This window comes from Prunus mume, linkage group LG4 (genome assembly GCF_029339155.1).
Source record: "Prunus mume cultivar Tortuosa linkage group LG4, ASM2933915v1, whole genome shotgun sequence".
Lineage (NCBI taxonomy): Eukaryota > Viridiplantae > Streptophyta > Magnoliopsida > Rosales > Rosaceae > Prunus > Prunus mume.
The window spans coordinates 9,371,193-9,391,673 of record NC_142701.1 but is presented as its reverse complement, the minus strand read 5'-3'; the positions used below and the strand labels follow the sequence as shown (position 1 = coordinate 9,391,673).

Here is a 20,481-nt window from a genome sequence, read left to right as displayed (position 1 = left end):
ACTGCGAGCACAAGGGTATGGGCGAAATCTGTCTTTAGGACATTGCAATTCTTGCAAGCCTCAATCGCTAGAGTTGTAAGTATTTCTATTTGTATTTGTTGATTTACATTAATTTGCATAGGCTAATTGGCCTGAATTGGGAAACAGCTTCAGGACTAGGACCCTTTGGGACAAGGACAATTTGTGTGGAGTTCAATGATTTAGGGATGGCTTGGTTGGTGAAGAAATCAGCAGTGAATCCTTGAATATCATTGTTAATAATTCCCAAGTACTTGTGATAAAAGGTCTCATGCAAACCATCTGGTCCTATACCCTTAGTGGCCCCCATTTAAAAAGCAGCTTCTTTAATCTCTCCTGCAGTAATGGGCCTAATCAGTTCTCTATTTTTCTCTTCAGTCACCACTAGGTCAACACAATCCAGGATGGAATTCCACTCTTTACTCCTATTCGATGTAAATAGCTCTTTGAGATACGCCTCAAAAGCCCTGCGAACTCCTTTCTGCTCTTACTCCCAATTTCCATTCTCACCTTTTATTCTTGTGATCTTGTTTTGACTCCTTCTTTGGATAGTCATCTGGTGAAAGAAAGAGGTGTTGGAGTCCCCATTGTCCAGCCATTTGACTCAAGATCGCTGCTACCAATAGCACTATTCTTTTCTCCAGATGTCATTCAACTTGGTCTTGATATGAGAGATATTATCGCCATTCTCCTCCCAGCTATGTTCCATGAGGTTTAGTGATCCACCAAGCTATCAATTTCGATCTTGTTACTCTTGAATTTCCTTTTACTTCATTTAATAAGTTGGGTTCTATTCGGACCAAAATCTGGCGCACCTAGCCCAAAATAACAAAGGCCACAGGACCCAAAATATGGACTGTGCAAAATAGGAATCGAATGCCCAAAATCCAGAAATGGCCAGCCCAAGATTTATCGAAATATGGCAAGCAAACTTGGGCCTCAAAAAAGCGCAACCAGCCCTGGGCCCCAAAAACAAAGCAGGCCCGATATGATCAAAAGAAGCCCAAAGCAAGAACAGACTCACGTGACATCTCTGACTTAGAAAAACCAACAATTGCAACTGTCATGGAAGAAGTGATTGGGAAATTAAAGGAATGCAGGCCATTAGCAAATTTTTCTCTCTGAAGCTATACCATCAGAAGATCAAAATCCCTCTTATATATTCAAAAATATTATTTCCACTCCAAGGAGGCACCATCTTTTCCAGGAATACGCAGGCTATGTTTTCAGAAAGGAGATAAGCAGAGGACAGGGAGTTGTTCGAAACTAGATAAACAAACTAACCATCACGATTTGAGCTCTTAGATGGGGCAGTTGGTATTAAAAGAAGGGTTAGGTTCTCTTTCAAGAAAACAAAGAAGTGATCTTAAAAAATGACTGTTGAGAGCTTATCTACCAAAGGTGATAAACCCCTTTTTCTTTGCATATAAAAAGATGAAAGATCTTTTTGCCGCCCATTATTAAAAGAATTACCCTATTTCAGAAAATATTTCCTGTAAATAGAAGATAGGGTGAACATAATCAAGGACACACACAAAAAATCATCAATCAAACAAAACAACAAGAAATCAACCAAAAGCTCACTTGAGCCCCAAGAGAAACCAGCTTCATATCAGAATTCCCAAAGTTCAGACTTAGAGAGATAAGTCATTCAAAACGAGATCCCACTCATTACAAATTTGGTTCAGCAAAAGCCAAAGACAAGCAGAGTTTGTGTTTTCCCAAATATGAAAACCTCAACAAATTTTACAGATCTCCACTCATTAAATCCTTAAGAACACTTACGCCCCTTCAGATGAAGAAGCTGTAGTTCTGTCTGCTCAAAAGCCTCCCAAAGCTTGAAATAGATTAAAGCTCGCCAAAATTGAACTTTGGTATCGATTTACACTGAAGCTTAGCAGTTGAAGTTGTTGAAAGTCCAGTCCAGACATACCCAATCCAGCTCGGATTAGAAGCTTCTATCCAAACAGAAATGGAGTTCCAGCGTTCCTTTTGCTTTTCTAGAGTTAATTTCTTCCTTTGTAGCTCTGTAAAAGTCAGTTCTGTCTAAAACAGTCCACTTTATTATCCATTACTCTAGCCAGAATTACCAATTTTATACTTAGATAAATTGTGAAGTCCTCACCAGTCTGAGGCAAGAAAAAGAACTTACTTGGGATATATTCCTCACCCAAATTTATAATCGCTTGTTTAGAAATCAGTAACTTGGGCGTGGGCCTAGTCTAGTCCAATCAGTTATAAAATATGCTTCTTTTGTTATTTGGGCCTTCAATAGTTCCATTATCTCTTCTTCTGAAATGGGCACAGTTCTGCCTGCAAGCCAAACAAACTTGGAAGGCAAATTAATTTCCTCTAGGATTATCCTGTTGTCCCAAGATCTGGTTTGTTTCTCCTTGATTCTAGACTGCCATTAGTGAGTGGCTCGAGGCATTCACTAAGTTGCTCAAAATCTGCTGTTGTGTCGTGTCTCATTCGAAATGAGTTACATCGTCAGTCTCATATGTTAGCAATGGCTAGATTCTTGGGTCGCGTGTCATGAGAGGACTGTATATCTCGCTGGTTTGATCTCTTCTTTATGATACAATCTCCTCTCTGGGCTCATATGTTTGGTGCACATGTCGTCTACTTCCATTGGTTCTTCTCTGATTTTAAGTTGTTGTTGTCCTTCTCTCACCTTACGACACCGATATTGGTTTGGGTTGTTCATACAGCTCTCTGATAACCTTGGCTCTCCTCTATGTACCATATCCCTCAGCTCCCTTCTCTGCTTTCCCCTCTGGCACTCGGTGTTGCTATGCCCCAGTTTTCCACAATTATAACAGAAATCAAAGAGATGTTCGTATTGCAGTTCTGCCAAATTTCAGAGCCGTCGACACTGGGGAGCCAAAAACCAACTGGAAAAGGCTAGGTGATGTTTATTTATACTCTGAGGCGCATGAAGCCTATGGCTTGGTTGGGGTTCTCATACTTAATCAAACGGCTTGGCAAGAGTTCGGAAAAGCAAAATCACTGGGATAAGAGAGAACCTATTTGCTATTACTGTCCAGGATGAGGACATGTCTGGGAAGATTTTGGAGCTAGGCCCATGGTCTGCCATGCGTCAATGCTTCTCGGTTAAAAGATGGCCATTGGCATTGGCGGTGGAAGAAATTGATACCCATCTTGTTCCTTTTTGGGTACAAGTTCAACGAATTCCCTTGAATCTATGCATGGATGATAATGTTGTTTGGTGGCTTAATATTATGAAGTTAGTCCTTTGTTTCTATATATTAGGTCATCTCCAGTCATAGGGTTAAATGTAGTCCAGGGCTATAAATTTAGCCCTCCAAAATATAAATTTTTTAAATAATAGAGTAAGGTTAAAATTTTCCATCTCCAGTTATGTAGGTTTATATTTTATTGCCCTTCATATTTTATTATTTTTAGAAAAACTATGGTACAACACTCATACGTTCCACAACTATGTACTGTTTAATTTAATTAAACTCTTATTTAGAGACAATATTTCATATATGACACGTGTACGTTGATAAGCATTTAACAAGATTTCTGATAAGATTTTGTGTCCATGTGGCACGTCTTATTTTGAAGGAATCTTATTAATTTTTTGGATATGATTTTTGAGTGACACGTGTCGGTTCGAGAGCAACTCCCAAATTTCCGATTAAATTTTTGTCGATGTGGCACCTCTTATCATCATCTTCAAATGTCAATAAGTGGAGTGTTTTCGATTCAATGTCTCACAATTTCATTTCCTTCCTTTGTAAATGGAAGGATTGATGATGCCTTTTTGTATTTTTGTGAGATGTGTTCCCAAAGCCCAGTGCTTTTTTGGTTAGTACCCACAATGCTATCTTCGGAGACTTTTATGAAAGCCTTGCAAAGATGTTCATCTTCCACTCGTGACCAATTTCGTCCCTTCAAAGTCCGGGACATTTTTCAAACAATATGAGTAACAAAATAAGTAAAGAAAATAAATTTGTAGGAAATGTTTGAATGAAATGAGCGTGGAAAATATTTGAAAAAAAGAAAGAGTGTGGAAAGTTATGAATAAGTAGAGAATGTGATAGAATTTGTAAGAAATGTGGAATGAAATGAATGGGAAATTTTTTGAAGAAATGTTGAGGTATTTATAGACATATTTTAGGTTTTTTAAAAAATTTAAAATAATAATAATAAAGCCAACAAAGGAAACTTTAAAAAAAAAATAAAAATAAAAAGTTGCATTTCAATTGATTTGAACTCCAATGGTCATAACTAATTATATATATATATATATATATTTTAAACAAAACAAATTTAAAACATTTTAAAAGGTTTTAATTTTTTTTTTTTAAAAGTAACTTTCCAATCAATGGTTCTAACATCCAATGGTTAGAAACCAATTATATATTTTTTTATAAAAAAATAAAATGAGTTTAAAATCATTTTTAAAAGCTATTATAAAAAAACCTAACGGCTAGCCGTCAGCACGCCTTTAATATTGGCTGTTGGATCTACAGTTATACAAGATGTTTTATGCTCTTGTCCACACGCGATACTTTTTCTTCTTAGAAATCACATGCACTGGACTCACAAAAAATTTGGCCCAGGCCAAAGCTAGACTACAAGTGGTCTGATTAGAAGACTAAAGGACCAAATATGGCTTCTTGTGTGTGCGGTGACAAAATTGGAGAAATAGGGCTGCAGACAAGGAAGGAACCATGCCTCCTCATGCCACTTTTATTTTGGCCACTGTATTCCATTGTGATAGAACCTCGCATATTCTGACAAAAAAAAAAAAAAAAGCCTCACACATTTACAGCATTTTGGTCTTGTCTCTATTTTGTCATTCTGATATAGCCTCACACATTAACAGCTTTTGCTTCTTCTTTTTTTCTTTGTTTTCCAAATTGACATTTACATCATTTTTTTTTAAGCAGTAGACCAAGAAGCACAGCTCCTCATTCTTCCCAAAAAAATTCTAGCCTACATTATTATCATGGACGCAAAGTTTTTAAAAATAAAAAACACAAAGATTAAAAGGGAAAATTTTAAAAATATCCAAGCCCATAATTACCACTATAATAATAACCTCATGAACAACATAAAAATTGATCAAAAATTAAAATAAAAATTAAAAAATTTGGTTGGGTTGCTAATTAAGTAGCAGAAGAAGAGTTCTGGCTATCTCGTGGAGAATGGAGGGGAAACAGAGGCAATAGCTCAGGAGGCTCAGAGCCTCTGGGTGTACTTAGCGGAGGACTTGGGTGCAAATAGAACCCCTTCTCAGCAATGGCCCTATCTTCATCTTCACATGGTGACGCGGGCGTCCTCGGGCTCCCACGTGCGAGAAAGTCCAATGTCGAAACGGGCGAAACCATCACCATCTCGTGATGGCTCCCAAAACCTACAAACCCTCTGGGCCTACCGTGGGGCCCACATGAGGCGGATGGGCTCGCCGTGTTGAGGTTGAGCTCTAGCTTCTTGGTGGCGTGCCTGCGCTCGTGGAGCTTGAAAGCGGGTCGCCGGGGCCCCATTTCGGTGGCGGTGGTGGGCTTTGGGTTGGAATAGCGGGCTGGGAGGGTGAGAGGGAGCTTTTGGGCTGATGGGTCTTCGGGTGCTCCGGTCAGCTTCTGGACCACGGCCCTGAAAGTTGCCGGGTCGGCTTGGACGTATGTGGTGTTGGGTGAAACCGGGTCGGGTCCGCAAGCGGGCGTGTTCATGGCGGAAGAGCCAAAGAGGTTTTCTTCTTAGAGAAAAGATGAGAAACAAAGCGGGAAGAGGAATGTTGGGTTTTTATTCTTGTTTAGAGAGAGAGAGAGAGAGAGAGAGAGATGGGTTTTTTTTCTGTTTGGGTTTGCTTTTGAATTATTTTGTACTGTATGAGATTCTTTTCTGGTTTATTTCCTCTGTGTTGTTTGCTTTATGGGGTGATGTGAGGAGGAAATGTCAGAAATACGGCGAAAGGCAGAGTCAGAATCCAAAATATAAGTTTATTTATTTCTTATGAATTAGGAAGAGAGAGAGAGAGAGAGAGAATCCCACTGTTATTTTCTATCTATTTTCCAGCATTCCGCGTTTTCACTTTATGGGCCCAAAAGAAAGTCAAGCACTTTGTGTACGTTTTTGAAACTTCAATTGAACTTTCCCATTAAGTGAAGCAGAAGCATAACATACATAACCCTGATGTGATCAATTCATAATTAGCACCAAGAAAACTTGACTTTGTAATAATTAAGAGCAATAATAACTGTGTGGTCTGGTAAATCACTGTTTAAAAAAGTTCAAAAGTGCTTTTGAACTTTTGAAAATGGGAGGAGGAGAAAAGATGGTAAATAATAATATTGGTGTAGCTGGCATTGAATGATGAGTCGTGGAGGTCAGCTGGGCATTGAAACAAGGAACGAGGATGCGAGACGACTTCACAGTCTGACTCTGCAGAAAAGCTTTTTTCCATTTTTCTTGGATTTTAATTGGATTCTGTGGATATTATTGACCTAGTTGTAAATTTTCTTTCTGTTTTGGTCTCTGATATTTCTTGGTTGTTTGCGTGAGGGGATTGCATTTTGACAAAGTTGGCAGTGAAAGTTTGCTTCAGCTTTCTGCTCTCTCATTTTAAGGTCCATCTCTTTTTGGCTTGGATTGGGTTGGTTTCGTCGTAATTTCTTTACTTCACTCTTCTTCTTCTTTATCATCTTCTTCTCCCCTATGTGGTGGGCTTGCTTTGCTTTGCTGTGATGCTTTCGTTTTGTGTGCTTTTTGACATTTGTAGTTTCGTGCTTCATTGGAATTCTTCCCTTTTTCCTTTCTCACCCACCTCCTCATTTGAGCTATTCCTCTCCTCAATTCTATTTTTTGGTTTTTTATATCAAGTATGAAATTGTTAGGAACAAAACCGAAGACCGATTGAAATGGTAAACGGGGTATAGTTCAGAGACTATTGCTACAATTTAGTCTATATGTTATTAGTTAGTGTCATACACGTCATGATTCCTATGAAACTTTATTGTTGTTAAAATTATACGCTTACATGCTTAAAATGTGTAACATATTTTGTGAGCAAATTTACTGAACAAATTGGATGAAGGTAGCACCAATATTGTATCATAGTGATGACTTTTCTATTTTGTATGATTACAAAAGCAATTACTCAGTATATGATGATGACCATGATCATTATTAGTTAAAGTGTGAATTTGCCTCATAGTAAATCTGCTAAAATTCACACTGTTCTTTTCTTTTAGAATAAAAACTCAATATAAGACGTCAGACATCCCAATGTAAACGCGCTAAACAGTAAACATAGTACATTGGCGATAACTAACTTTGAGCTCTTCTACCACCATTGATATTGTAATGAACTCTTTTTTAGTAACAATATTTAGCGTCCATGTAACAATGGAGTGCTAACTACATCTCCTTCTCATCCTGTAATGTGGTCAAATTATCGAGTCGTCCATTTGTTAGGTCATTCATCAAGCATAATGCTGGAAAAGTAAATCAATCATGTTGAAAATTGTTTAGTCATTTGATTAACATTGTCAAAACTCTAGTATTGAAACATCATATTCGTCTATTTGTCTAATAATAGTTTCTGATTTGGTTGACTTTTATTGTAGATCTTTAAAAGACAGCCTAAAAAATAAATGGTTCGATCATCAAACCACATTGCAGGATGAGGAGGAGAATGGAGAAAATGGAAGGGTTCCGCAATAAAAATGGTACTAAAAACGAATAGTATATGCGCATAAGTTAGTGGAAGTGTGACTTTAAAGTAGTTCATTTGTGATTGTGGGTTACAACGATTAACCTCAGAATTATTAATAACTATTAATTAGACCAAAACAAGAAATAGCATTTTAGCTTTCGTAAGTTCATTTGACAACCAAAAAATGGGCTGATTCTCCGCCTTTAAGCATCCATTCTTTCTGTACAATCTAGCTACTAATTTAAGCTATATGCTTATGATGTCAATGGATTGGATTGGCATTTGATTGTTTATAACCCCTCTATCTCTCAATTCAATTCATATTTTTTTTAGGTAAAACACAAAAAGAAAAGAAGAAAAATTAGGGAGGGATAGTGGCATCTCATGATTAGAGTAGGATGGATGCCATAAATTACTTTAGCTAAATCTAATTAAACCAAAGCTTCAATTCAAATGAAAACAAGATGTCTTGTGTTTCCTAAAATGCCCATTAAAATGTCCCCACCCACCATTCATTTGCTGAAGTTACCTATTATCTTAATAAAAACCGACCACGTGTCTAGATTATGGCCGTTGATGAATTGATCGAACGGTGGAGATTTGATGAGGGGACTTTGAGTTTGATCCTCCTCAATTTCCAAAGAACAATATACATATACATAATACATTATGCTTTTACATTAGTTAAAAAGTCACTAATCATATGTCATCTGTTTGGATTCCCAGAAAGCATGGTGGATGCTTGCCAGGGGAACAATTTAATCATATGAGCCATGTGTAAATTGTAATTGATGGGTTGAAAACAATATCATTGCAAAGTGGACTGTGTACTAAGAAATGTTGAGTGGGTTGGTAACTAACCAAAGGTAATTTATTTATTGGTTTGGTCTTGCCAAGCAACCCACTTGATTGAAGTGATTATTCTAAACATACATACATAATAATTAAATTAGTGGTTGTTATCCAAGAAAATTAAGGGTTTGTTTGGAATTGCTTTTGTAATATTTAAAATGCGATTATGACAAGATTGGCATAAATGTTTTCTTGAGAAATGCAGGCTAAGTGCTAAGCACTTTCAATAAAAATTTCTATGTGCTTCCAATAAAAGCATTTCTAGCAAAAACGTTTATAAGTGATTCCAACAAAAACAGCCCCACAGTCATGAAGTAAATAATATTGGACTATAATTCATTTTCAACAGTGGATTATTATGAATCAGTGCTTTGAGGATAAGGCAACATCAGGGTGCAAGAATTCTATAGTAAGGTCCTCATCTAAGGGCCTTAGATTAGGCCCTCACTATAGAATGACTCCATCTGGATGAACATAATTTTGCTGTTGATTTCCTTGCTCCGGGACTTGAGAAGGGAGATTGGTTCGTACTTTAAATAAGCCACCAGAGGTTGTTGACCAAGGAAAAAAAGGCAAGTACTGTTGTGGACTATAAATTATGTTACGGGGATATAAGGGCTTTTATATGTCTTGGTCCAAGAACAAGGGAGGGTTAAAAAAACCTAATTCTTAACACCGAATCCAACTCATAGTCCAAGTACTGTTTATATGCTCAGACATATATTCATTCTGAGGTTTCCAACTTAACACTGAATCCAACTCACTTGTCTAACAATTTGGAATCAGATAATTGAGAATGTTCACAAGCAAGACCAATTGCCAATCTAAAAGGAGAGCATGAGAAATGGATGTTGGCAATGTCAAGATTGAAGTGCCTCTTTTTGGGGTGTAAATTTTCTGTATATATCACAGTACTGTAGTAATTCTTTAATAGGAAACACTGAAAGCAGTTCACCAATTTGATACCAAACAATTAAGATCTTCAGTTGAGCAACTATCACATTATTTCTTTGAAGCCAAACTATGGCATTATTACTATACTAGTGGGAAGCATCAGATGGCTTTGAGCAAGTCAAATCGCCGAAAGCGCCAACTAATAGGGACTTGCAGAAACATATCAATAGATGAACTATGCATTGACCAGTGCAGAAGGTCAGGAGCAAGACATTCCAACTTTTGGTCCTTTCGTGCTGGTGCCAACAAAGATTTGATCCTCGTGCCAACAACAGTCAGAGTTAGCAATTATTTTGCTCCCGTATATTTTATGAAAATCTGCATGAGGGAGAAAACATCATCCCAGAACTAAACAACACAGGAAGAGAAAAAGAAAAACTTAAGGATAAAAAAAAATAAAAATAAAAAGAAGTCAGGAGAGTACATCAAAGTGAAAGATCAGCTAAGTCGAAAGTTCTTGAAATAGCCTTGAACCATGAATCCAACTTCTTCTTCCTCAACCCTTCATCTAATTTTGGATGGAAGGTGGTGGCAACCTTAGCCCTTTCTTCACCAGCAAAAATCTCCTTTTCGGTCCAAATGCCAACAGCTAATCCAGCAGCATAGGCTGCTCCAAGAGCTGTTGTCTCAATGTCAGCTGGTCTTAGCACTGGGCTCCCCAACAGATCCGCCTACCGAACAACAATAACAAGAGAACAGCATAGAGTTATAACAACAGAAATGGTCTTCTACAAAATTGTTAAAAAGAAAAGGTAGGAAAGGTGTGAAAAAATAAATAAATAATCTGCAATCAATTTGAGTGGAAGACACTTTACTAAAGGTTACTAAAGGCTATCCATTTCTAATACGAAAGAAAATGGAACACTTCCTGTAAGAAACTTGCAGTACTGCATGTTTGCAGGGCAAGTAGTACTAATATCTATGTATAGTTCTTTGAGGAAAGCTGAGGATGGTTTGTTGTTGTTACAGGAATAAAGGGAAAGGATTGATAATGTGCCTCATATCGATAATACCATAATACAAATACATGGTAGACTGTTTATTGATAGTTTCAAAATCCATCCCAAATAGTCTCCTTCAAGGGCCCAGTTTTTAGTTGAGACATGTAAAGCTAGAAGATGCATAAGCAAATGGTTCATTAGATAAAACCTCACCACAATCTGGCAAGTTTTCACATACTAGAGAAAAGGTCAAACATATATTTTCCTGGTTAGTTGTTAGATTACACAACTAACGCTCACTTTGACACGTGAACAACATACCTAAGAGGATGCCATGGAAAGCACAGCTGTAAATCATAGAAAGTTACGAAAACATATATCACTATGGATGACTCAAAAACTAAAGAGAGAACTCAGAGAAGACTTATAGATTATGAACAGAAAAACAAAATTGAAAAGGAGGTAAAGTTGATAAAAATTGAGCCACATAGTGCAAATTAGAGCAACAAAAGAAAAAGAACAATGCCCAAACCTGAATCTGCATTAGAAGGGTATTAACAGTAGCACCACCATCCACTCTGAGCAGGAACTCCCCCTTCTCATTCTTAACCTCTCCCTTCTCTCCAGCATCTTTGTGCATTGAATCCAACACATCTTTCACCTGGAAGGCCATACTCTCAAGCACTGCTCTACAAATGTGAGCCTTGTTTGTAAACCTTGTAATACCAATGCAAACCCCACGAGCATCATCACGCCACCACGGAGCAAATAATCCATTAAAGGCAGGCACAAAATAAACCCCACCAGTAGACTCAACCTGTAATGCCAAATCCTCGATCTCTTTTGCGCTCTTAATAATCCCAAGACTGTCTCTAAGCCACTGAACTGCAGCTCCAGCAATAGCAATTGATCCCTCTATGGCATAGTTTGTAGGAGCTTTAGGGCCAAGTTTGAATGCCACAGTGCTTAGAAGCCCATGCGTTGACCGAATTATCTCCTCACCCGTGTTGAGAAGTATGAAAGCACCCGTCCCATATGTGCTTTTGGCCTCTCCTCTCCTGCAAGCTTGCCCTAACATTGCTGCATGTTGATCACCAAGACATCCAGAAATTGGGACTCCAGTAATTGGCCATCCCGTGGTAATTTTTCCAATAATCTCAGAGTTACTGACAATTTTGGGAAGAAATTCAGCTGGAATTCCTAAGGTTTTCAATGTAGGATTATCCCACTCAAGGGTCTTCAGGTTCATAAGCATTGTCCGTGATGCATTTGAGACATCAGTAACATGTATCCCTCCCTTGACACCACCAGTTAAATTCCAGATTAACCAAGTGTCTATAGTTCCAAAGAGAGCATCCCCTGATTTCACAGCCTCTTTCACTTTATCCACATTTTCCAGCAACCAGAGCAACTTCAACGCACTAAAGTAGGTGCTTATGGGCAACCCACATGTTTCCAAAAAATGAGTTCTTCCCCCCGATAATTCTTTCTCCAATTTTCTGTAAGAAAATAACCAGAAAATTTACAATCATAACACAACTCCAAAATCGCACATGATGATAATAACAGGCAAATAGAAACTTGAAAAAAAAAACAAAACATGGTAACAATCCCGACATGAAAACCCAATTTACCATAAATACTCCATCATATGGGCATTGATCAAAATTCGAAAACAAAGGAAATCCAGCTACCATTCAAATCATCCAAGAAGGGGTATTGATAAATAAATAAATAAATAAAACACAATAACAAATCATTAGCAGGAAAATCAGTGCAGAATTACATATCTTAATAATCAATATTCCTACCTTGACCAAAAAAACACTATCAACCATATTCATCCAAATCCAAAAACAACAAAATCCCAATTCAGGATCAAAAAATTCAATCTATGAATATGTATGAGAAATCACAAACTGAGCAATTGAAGATCCTGATTTCAAATATACAAAATCCTAAACAAAACAAACAATGAAACAGTACCTGCAAATAGAGCTAGTACGTACATCCATCCAAACAATAGCATTGTAGAGAGGACAGCCAGTGGATTTGCTCCAAACCAGAGTCGTCTCTCTCTGATTAGTCAACCCAATAGCCTTCAGCCCACTGTCCACGTTGTGCCCATCAGCCGTGGCTTTGTCCAGCGCCTTAGCCATGCACACTCTCACACTCTCCAGTATCTCCATTGCATCATGCTCAACCCATCTAACCACAACACACAAAAACAACAGAGACAACAACAAAAATCAAAATTAGAGGAAAACAAACGAGAAAGAAAAAAGAGAAGAAAGGTGGAGTCTTTGATTGATTGCTTACCCTGCTTCAGGGTAAAACTGAGTGAACTCGACCTGGTGAGAGCCAATTGGGCGCGCCGAACGATCATAGATTATGAATCTGGTGCTGGTGGTTCCTTGGTCAATCGACCCGACGAACACATCATCTGTTTTCTTTGAGGCTTCTGGTTTCTTCGACATTTTTGTTTCTTGTCTTGAAGATCCAAACTTTTTGTTCTGGTTTCTGAAGAGAGAGAGAGAGACAGGAGAGAGAGACAGAGGAAGAGAAGACTGACAAAATGCTATTAAGTAGGAGAGTGGTTCTTGGGATTGTGGACAATGTTTATCCAATCACCAAAATAGAAATGCAAACAAAATACCAAATTCGTCAAACTCAGAAATTTCAAAGGCCACATTTATATTATATTTTAGGGATTAGTTATATATTTTTAATTTCAATCGTTTATATGTGTTGGTAGATTTAATATGTATATACATTCAATTCAACAGTCTTTTAATTTCGATCATTTGATTGCATTCATTATATGCGTTGGTAGATTTAAAATGTATATGCATTCAATTCAACAGTCGATATTAGAAATATATAACTAATTCTTAACATAATATTTATTGAAAAATCTCATTTTTATTGGATAAGATTGACAATTAATCCAAATATTTGAATTTTTTCTGAATTTGATTAATGGGGTTTTATGGAAATAAATTTAAGTCACACTTTTTTAATTATTTTTTAGGGACATAATTTTGTTGGTTTTTGGTTGGGATTTAGTACAAAGTCCTTGGTTGGCGGAGAGGATGAGGTTTTTGGGGCCTTGCACTTTAAGATTGTGATGTAATTCTCCGGAGTTCTTGGTTCGCTGAACAACTTTGGGAGCCATTTATTGCCACGTGGCAACTTTTTAATGAGGTTCTCTCTCTCCGTTTGACTTGGTGCACTGCCTCCTCATGCATATTCTCACGGGGGACATGCTGATGATGCAACTTTAAATTCAACGGTCGCTGCATGCTGGAACTGAAATTACTTTATTACCCCTCTCTCACAAAATGATTTACTAACATAGGCTTGCTACAAGTCGAGGATTAACAGTGGTTGATGTATGTTAGATGAAATGAAAATGTTTTATGTATCTCATACACCATGTCACATGTTAATTTTGCATATTAATTCGTAATTTGGATAGTACTATACGCACAACGTATGATCCAACTAATTTAGTAATATTTCATTATTATTATTATTTAGTTTCGATTTTTTGACTATAAGGTTACGAGATTTATAATTACTAATTGGATATAATCCAATGGTTGAAAAAAGTTTCTTAAAATGAGTGTAAGAGTGAGTGAATAGTTGAATTTACATTTAACGTGAGTGATTATAAATCTCTTGGACCTTGTAGTCCAAGAGATTGAGATTGTATTATTATTATATGAGTTTATTAAGGACTTCATTTATTCACATCGAACAAAAAAAAAATTGTTATATAATGTATCACTTTTCTCAATTATAGATCTATTTTTGCATATATTTAATATAAAATGCTGCCACAATTGAACTAATCACAATTAGATATCAAATTCATTAGAAATATATAGCGTCTTCGTGTCCGCGCAAGTTAAACCGAAAACCTCCAACCATGCATACACAACTACTAGTAGATTAAAGATTAATGATTTGAAAGTCACTCAACTGACTGCCCTATTATTTGTGGATAAAGTCAAGGAAACAAGTGTCTGATGATCAGATGATGTTGAAATTTGACTTGACATTATGTGATCTATTCCAATTGATGGAGGAAACTACTTTTTGAGAGGCATTTAAGATGGTGTTTCAAATCAAATCCAAGTTGGCTAACGACCACATACTAGAAAATTAGGAATGAGCAGCTTAGCAACATTCCCATAAAATTTGATAGTCTTACCTGTGCTGCCAACAATGTCTTTTTATGAGTTGTTTAGTTCTGTCTAATATGATCCTCTTTTCTTTTGTGAAATCCTCTTTTTCAGTTTAAGGAAGACTAGTTATTAGATGTTGACAGAGTTTTCAGAAGAAAAAAGAGAGGAAATTAAAGGGGCCAAATTAGTTGTCGATTCTATCTCAATATGCACATCCCTACATTTATTGGATTTCTTATTTTCCAATTTTTAAATAAATAGAATTGCGTTAGGTCTATCTATACTTTAGACTTTATAGTATAATATTGATAAATGTACATGTGTTATAATATGAGTGAATCTGAATAAATTGCAGTTTGTCTCACGTTGCACCCACTTATACTGCTCTATCTCTCTCTCTCCCCTAGGGTAAATCAATATCATTGGACTAAAAAAGGAGATACAAAAATACCAAGGAGATTACAAGTCAGCAGTAAGCATAGTCTCCTTAAGCTTCCCCAACAAATATTAAACCCAAGAAACAAGCACAAAGTTATTTGAAGTTAAACCAATAAAAAAAATGAAATTGTTATCTTCACCATAATCACTATCACTAAGCAAATCCTAATTAATATCACCACTCCATAAAATAAGAGAGAGATTCCAAATGATTTATATTTCTCTGCAGCTACTTTGTAATTACATGCCAACTTGTGCAGCACACAATAGTTGTCTTTCATAGAGCAAAGATGCCGATTGCCGAATATATATATATATATATTGTTATTGTTGCGTAGGACACAATTTCATGTCCATATCATGCATCAGAACTATTTTGTCACATAAAATTGCAATGTATAGTATTAGCTGTCAAGGAATTTTTGGCATTTTCTGTTGGGGCTTATCTTCCTTTGTTGTGTGGTTAACTTTTCCCACAAGAAAGTGTAGAGGTGTCAGGTCAGAGTGCTTGACAATAGAAATGTCTGACCAAAAAGGAATAAAAAAGAAGTGAAGTTAGAAAGGGTTTTGGGTTTTCTTTTGTCAATGTAAACCTTTGGGTCAAGCCCAATGTTTTGTAATAGGCCCAACATATGCAACATTTTTAGCATTCAAAAGGATTAATCGTTTTATTAGTTTCTGAATTTAGACCCAATTTGTATTTGAATACCTCAATTTCCAAAATAATTCTCGTGATCCTTGAACTTTAGTTTCGTTAGGACTAATGGTCCTGCCTTCAATTTTGTTAACTTTTCTGTTAAATGCAGGGACAAAATAGTATTTTTATCAAATTTGATTAAAATATGAATAAAAATTTAAAAAAAAAACTAAAAAATTAACCCTCTCTCTCCCCCTCTATCCCGATTTCTACTCCCCCCAATTTTTTTTTTTGGGTTAGTTTTTTATTTGATTTTCTTTTATTGTTATTTTAAAGATATCATTTTTTTTATTTTTATTGTTTTAATATAAAAATTCCATTTTGCCCCTGCATTTGACAGAAAAAATTAACAAAATTGATGGCATGACCATTTGTCCAAACGAAACTAAAGTTAAAGGACCACGAACTATTTTGGAAATTGAGATACTCAAATACAAATCGGGTCAAGTTCAGGACTAATAAAACGATTACTTTAATCTAATTTAAACAACGTGGAGAGATATTTCGGATGCAGTGGGAGCACATCCGCTCTAACCAACTTGACTAAACTAAAAGGGGAGAGGTTTTTTCACACACACACTACCAATGAGCCTTGGGGTTCGAACTCCACTGTCTGCAAGTTAATGTCATTTTCTATTGAGTTAGACCTCATTGACTCCAAAACTGGGGTTTAATGCAGTTTTTTTTTTCCTCAATGTGCTAAAATCTAAATGCATAAAATACCAAAGGAAAACATATACATGTATTTGTACTAGTCTATAATTTCTTCTAGAGCATAGATGATGAAGATTATAACCCCATTCTTTCAACAAGTCGAAACGTCAATTCTAAGATAATATTAGTTTTGTGAGAATTTGAACTTTGAGAATCCATCTACGAGATTTCTTTTCAATGTTTGGTATAAACTAGTTTTTACATGAAATTTGAGAATGAAAAACCCAAGAGCCCTATTGGGTTTGTCATCCATTTATATATTCCAAAAAGTTTTATAAATAATGAATCTTCAGCATTTTCGAACGGGGAAATGAGAATCCCTCATTCATTTTGATTCTTCTTTAAAGGAATGAAAATGACATTTCCAAGACAAATGAAATTTGAGAAACAAATATTTGCCTAAAATTGACCTGCTTGAAAGCATTCTTAGGATGAACATCCTCCGTAGGAAAAGCAAAATATCTTCCATTCTTAGGATGAACATCCTCCGTAGGAAAAGCAAAATATCTTCCATGAGAAAGAGATAGAGTTGATGTGATAATTTTTTTTTTTCCTTCAAGTTTGTTTGAATTTTTTAATTTAGTCCACTAATACACGTGCTATGCACTCATTTAAAATTTTACGATTCTCAGGAAATTTTCAATTTGATAATTTATTGCTCAGAGGAATTCTCAGGAAATTTTGTTTCTTTCGTGCCTGGATAAGCCTTCCCTAGTAAGTACACATCCTTTGCCAGATTTGGAATAATTATGTGATCAAAATCTGAAAGTTTAATTATTGTTATTTTTAACTTCCATGTTACAAGCATAATGCACATATGTGTTCATTTCTCTTTTCACATGATCATGTCACGTGATTAGAGAGATAAAGATAAAGATATGGTTGCCCATAGTACTACTTATTAATAGCTTCAGCCTCACAAAGTCCCACTTAGCTCGCTATATGGGAAAAAATAATAATTTCTTTTATGTAATTTAGTCCACAATCCACCATGCCCTTATGTATACAAAATTTTGAGTCCGCCACAGATGAGGGAGTTTACTTGAGATGTGTTTGGAGAAACTTTCCCTAACTACAATCAATATTATATAAGAGTACTTCCACCCATTTGTCATGGCAAAATGGCAAGGCAATGATTATTCTATTCACGTGAATAGTAGTAGCCAAAGGCTTGTGGTGTTTCCATCCATGGCAATCCAAGGACAACCACTATTTACATGAGATATGAGAAGATTAATTTGTATAGAGTTTTAGTGTGAGAAGTGAAGAATATGACATGGTATTTATTAAAAAAATTATGAAATTTTTAGTATTTTTTTCGATTTGTAATTATTTTTTTGTTGTTGCTGACGTTAGCAAACCTAGGCTATTCCTTCTGGCCTACCCAGGCTTGTGGAGCCCCCCAGCTGTCCAGGCTGTTGAAGTCCGCTAGAACATCAAACTGGGGCTTGGGCCCCCTGTGGCCCCTGGCTGGGGGCACTGCTGAAAGTGCTCTAATGGATCTCTCATGATCATGACTATTTATTATGAGAGACCAGTTAGATCAAGAGTTAAGGAGGGAACATCACTTTCTTTGTATATTGAATTTGGGTACTATACGAGGTTTGAAATTTTGAACAATCAAAGGTAAGTTTTTTGTGGGTCCTGAGAAAGAAAGAGTTCGGGACATGGGGTGGGTTTTGAGATGAGAATCAAAAGGCATATACCAAAATTTGTATTTGGCTTAACACTACAACACGCACTTTCCATGGCACATGAAAAACTTCGTCCACAAAAGAGGGAGGAAGGGAGAAAAAGAAAAGGTGCATGCGAGGAGGTTGTGAAGAGAGAGAAAGGAAGAGCGGAAGGAAATATAAAATTAGGTTGTAAAGCAAATGAATGTGTTTTGCTCTATTTTTACTTTGTGCTAAAGTGGACTAGATTTGGTTTATAATCATGATATATCTTCAAATTACCCAATTCAACTTCTGTAAAAGCTACAACAAAAAATCTAAATGAGCTTGTTTGTAAACCATTAATCTTCAGAAAGTTTGCAATTGTATTAGTAGATCGTAGTTGGATCGTAAATCCTAGTCGAATCCAATCTAGTTTTGGACTTAATTCAATAAAAACTAATTGAAATTCAATTTGATGATTTGAATACATATGATACCAAATCATTTGATAAGAGAACATGCTAGTATCAGATAAAATTATTTGAAACTTATGTGAAATTATTCTTATCACGTGGCAGTACGTACATAAAGGTATAATATTTCCGTTAAAATATCACATGTGCAAAGTTGATGATGAGTTCTTACTTATTAAACAAACATGCCTTCATTTTCAACGGAATTATTCTATGACTATTCACTTTCCCGTAACAAAAACAACCCCACGTAAGTTTTTCCAACATTGCCGTATTAGTGTAAGTAGTGGTCGCTTTCCTTGCTAGGTGGGTTTTGTTTATAAGTAAGGTACAGTGTCCTCAAGTGTTGAGGCTTCAACCCCAACTAGCAAGGTGAAGTACTTGAATGGTGGCCCGTCCGGGTTAGGTTAAAGGTTAAATTACAGCCAAACAACAGCAAGGCTAACTTGGAATATAACTGGAAAATTATTGGACATGAGTAGAATCATAAACCAATCAAAGTATCGCAAACCAGCAAAACAGTACATTTCTGGGACCAGAGAGGCAATCAATTATCTCCTCAGTGGGTAGAGGGTCTTTGAACTCATTTTTACTTTGTACGGCCCACACTCTTCTCAAAATTTTCGCTTCTTTATGAAGCCAAGACAATAATAATAACATGACTTCCCTCCTCCCCAACCCCTCACCCCACTGCTTGTTTGTCTGTTTGTTTCGTTTGGGTTGTATGCTTACAAAAAGGTCACAAAAGCCTTCTTGCCATACCCATTGCGTGCCTTTCCACTTTTGCTCACGCCACTCCCCACTTTATTGGTCTTCTTTTGCATAATTAGGGTTTGGCTTCGTGTGAATTATGATGGCTTCTAATCATTATTTTAATGTTTCTTTATAGTAAGATTCAATTGAGTTTAACGAGATCTAACTCAGTTAATAACAGTATTGACTTACATACAAGTGATCTTTAATTTGAATCCTCATAACATATTAGCCATTTTTTTCCTTGTAATTAAGACTATCGCTTCAATTAAAAAAAAAAAAAAAGTTGAGTACAATTTGCATGGAGTAAGGTTGAATCAATTTTGTTTGCAATTTTAATTACCTTTTGGTTAGATGTCTATATCCTAAATTATTATACCATTTAATCTTTTAAGTTTAGAGTGTGATGTATATTCGGGATGGAACAATTTACTTAGGTACTAATAATATAAGAAATATGAGTTGGAACATTTCTAGTTGGTACGTTCACTAAGAAACCTTTAACTTGAAAACTTAAAAACTTTAGTTTATTTATTAGTTGAAGAATAAATAATTAGATCTAAGTTTCAAATAATGAGACATCATTATGTCAAATTATCATCGACTATTTAGTTATGAAGTCCATACGATTAAAAAGTGTTTCGTAACATATCAACAAATATTATGTCCCCACATAAGGTGCCCACTCAATTATACTAGATTAAATTATAACGACATAACGAGTTAATTTACAAATTGTGGAATTTTGTAACTCCATTGGTTTAGAACATTTCCTTACACAGGCTTTCGTCAATAAATATAGTACAAATAACATTACCAAAAACATATCTCAATATCTTATCTAAAGAAACAAACAGGAGATATTTGGATAATTTATCTTGTAATGCGCCAGTTGTTAATCTAAAACCGCTATATTGTTGGAGTGTAATGCTTGTGTGGATATAGAAGGAAAGAGGATTGAAAAAATAAATAAAAAAAGGATGGAAAATTAGAATTATCCGATAGGATGCTTTGCACGCCATTCAACACACGCTACACGTCAGGAGTTTCTGCAACCGCTCGAAAACCCACCCCACAATATCCTCAACCTACTAAATGCAGCTGGG

The 20,481-nt window shown here is 36.1% G+C and overlaps 2 protein-coding genes across 2 annotated transcripts; both read right to left on the bottom strand.

The window, feature by feature from the left end:
* Positions 1–5,058: 5,058 nt before the first annotated feature.
* On the bottom strand, positions 5,059–5,996 carry LOC103328069 (VQ motif-containing protein). Its single transcript, XM_008230457.3, has one exon. It carries the CDS (start codon positions 5,721–5,723, stop codon positions 5,160–5,162), a length of 564 nt encoding a protein of 187 aa, XP_008228679.2. The 5' UTR covers positions 5,724–5,996; the 3' UTR covers positions 5,059–5,159.
* A 3,442-nt stretch (positions 5,997–9,438) lies between these two features.
* On the bottom strand, positions 9,439–13,039 carry NHO1 (Actin-like ATPase superfamily protein). The gene is made up of 5 exons (XM_008230455.3): positions 12,775–13,039; positions 12,442–12,663; positions 10,988–11,954; positions 9,939–10,185; positions 9,439–9,832 (listed from the first exon to the last, which is right to left on the bottom strand). The coding sequence occupies exons 1-4, from the start codon at positions 12,930–12,932 to the stop codon at positions 9,940–9,942; spliced, it is 1,593 nt and encodes a 530-aa protein (XP_008228677.1). The 5' UTR covers positions 12,933–13,039; the 3' UTR covers positions 9,439–9,832; position 9,939.
* Between the last annotated feature and the right edge of the window lie 7,442 nt (positions 13,040–20,481).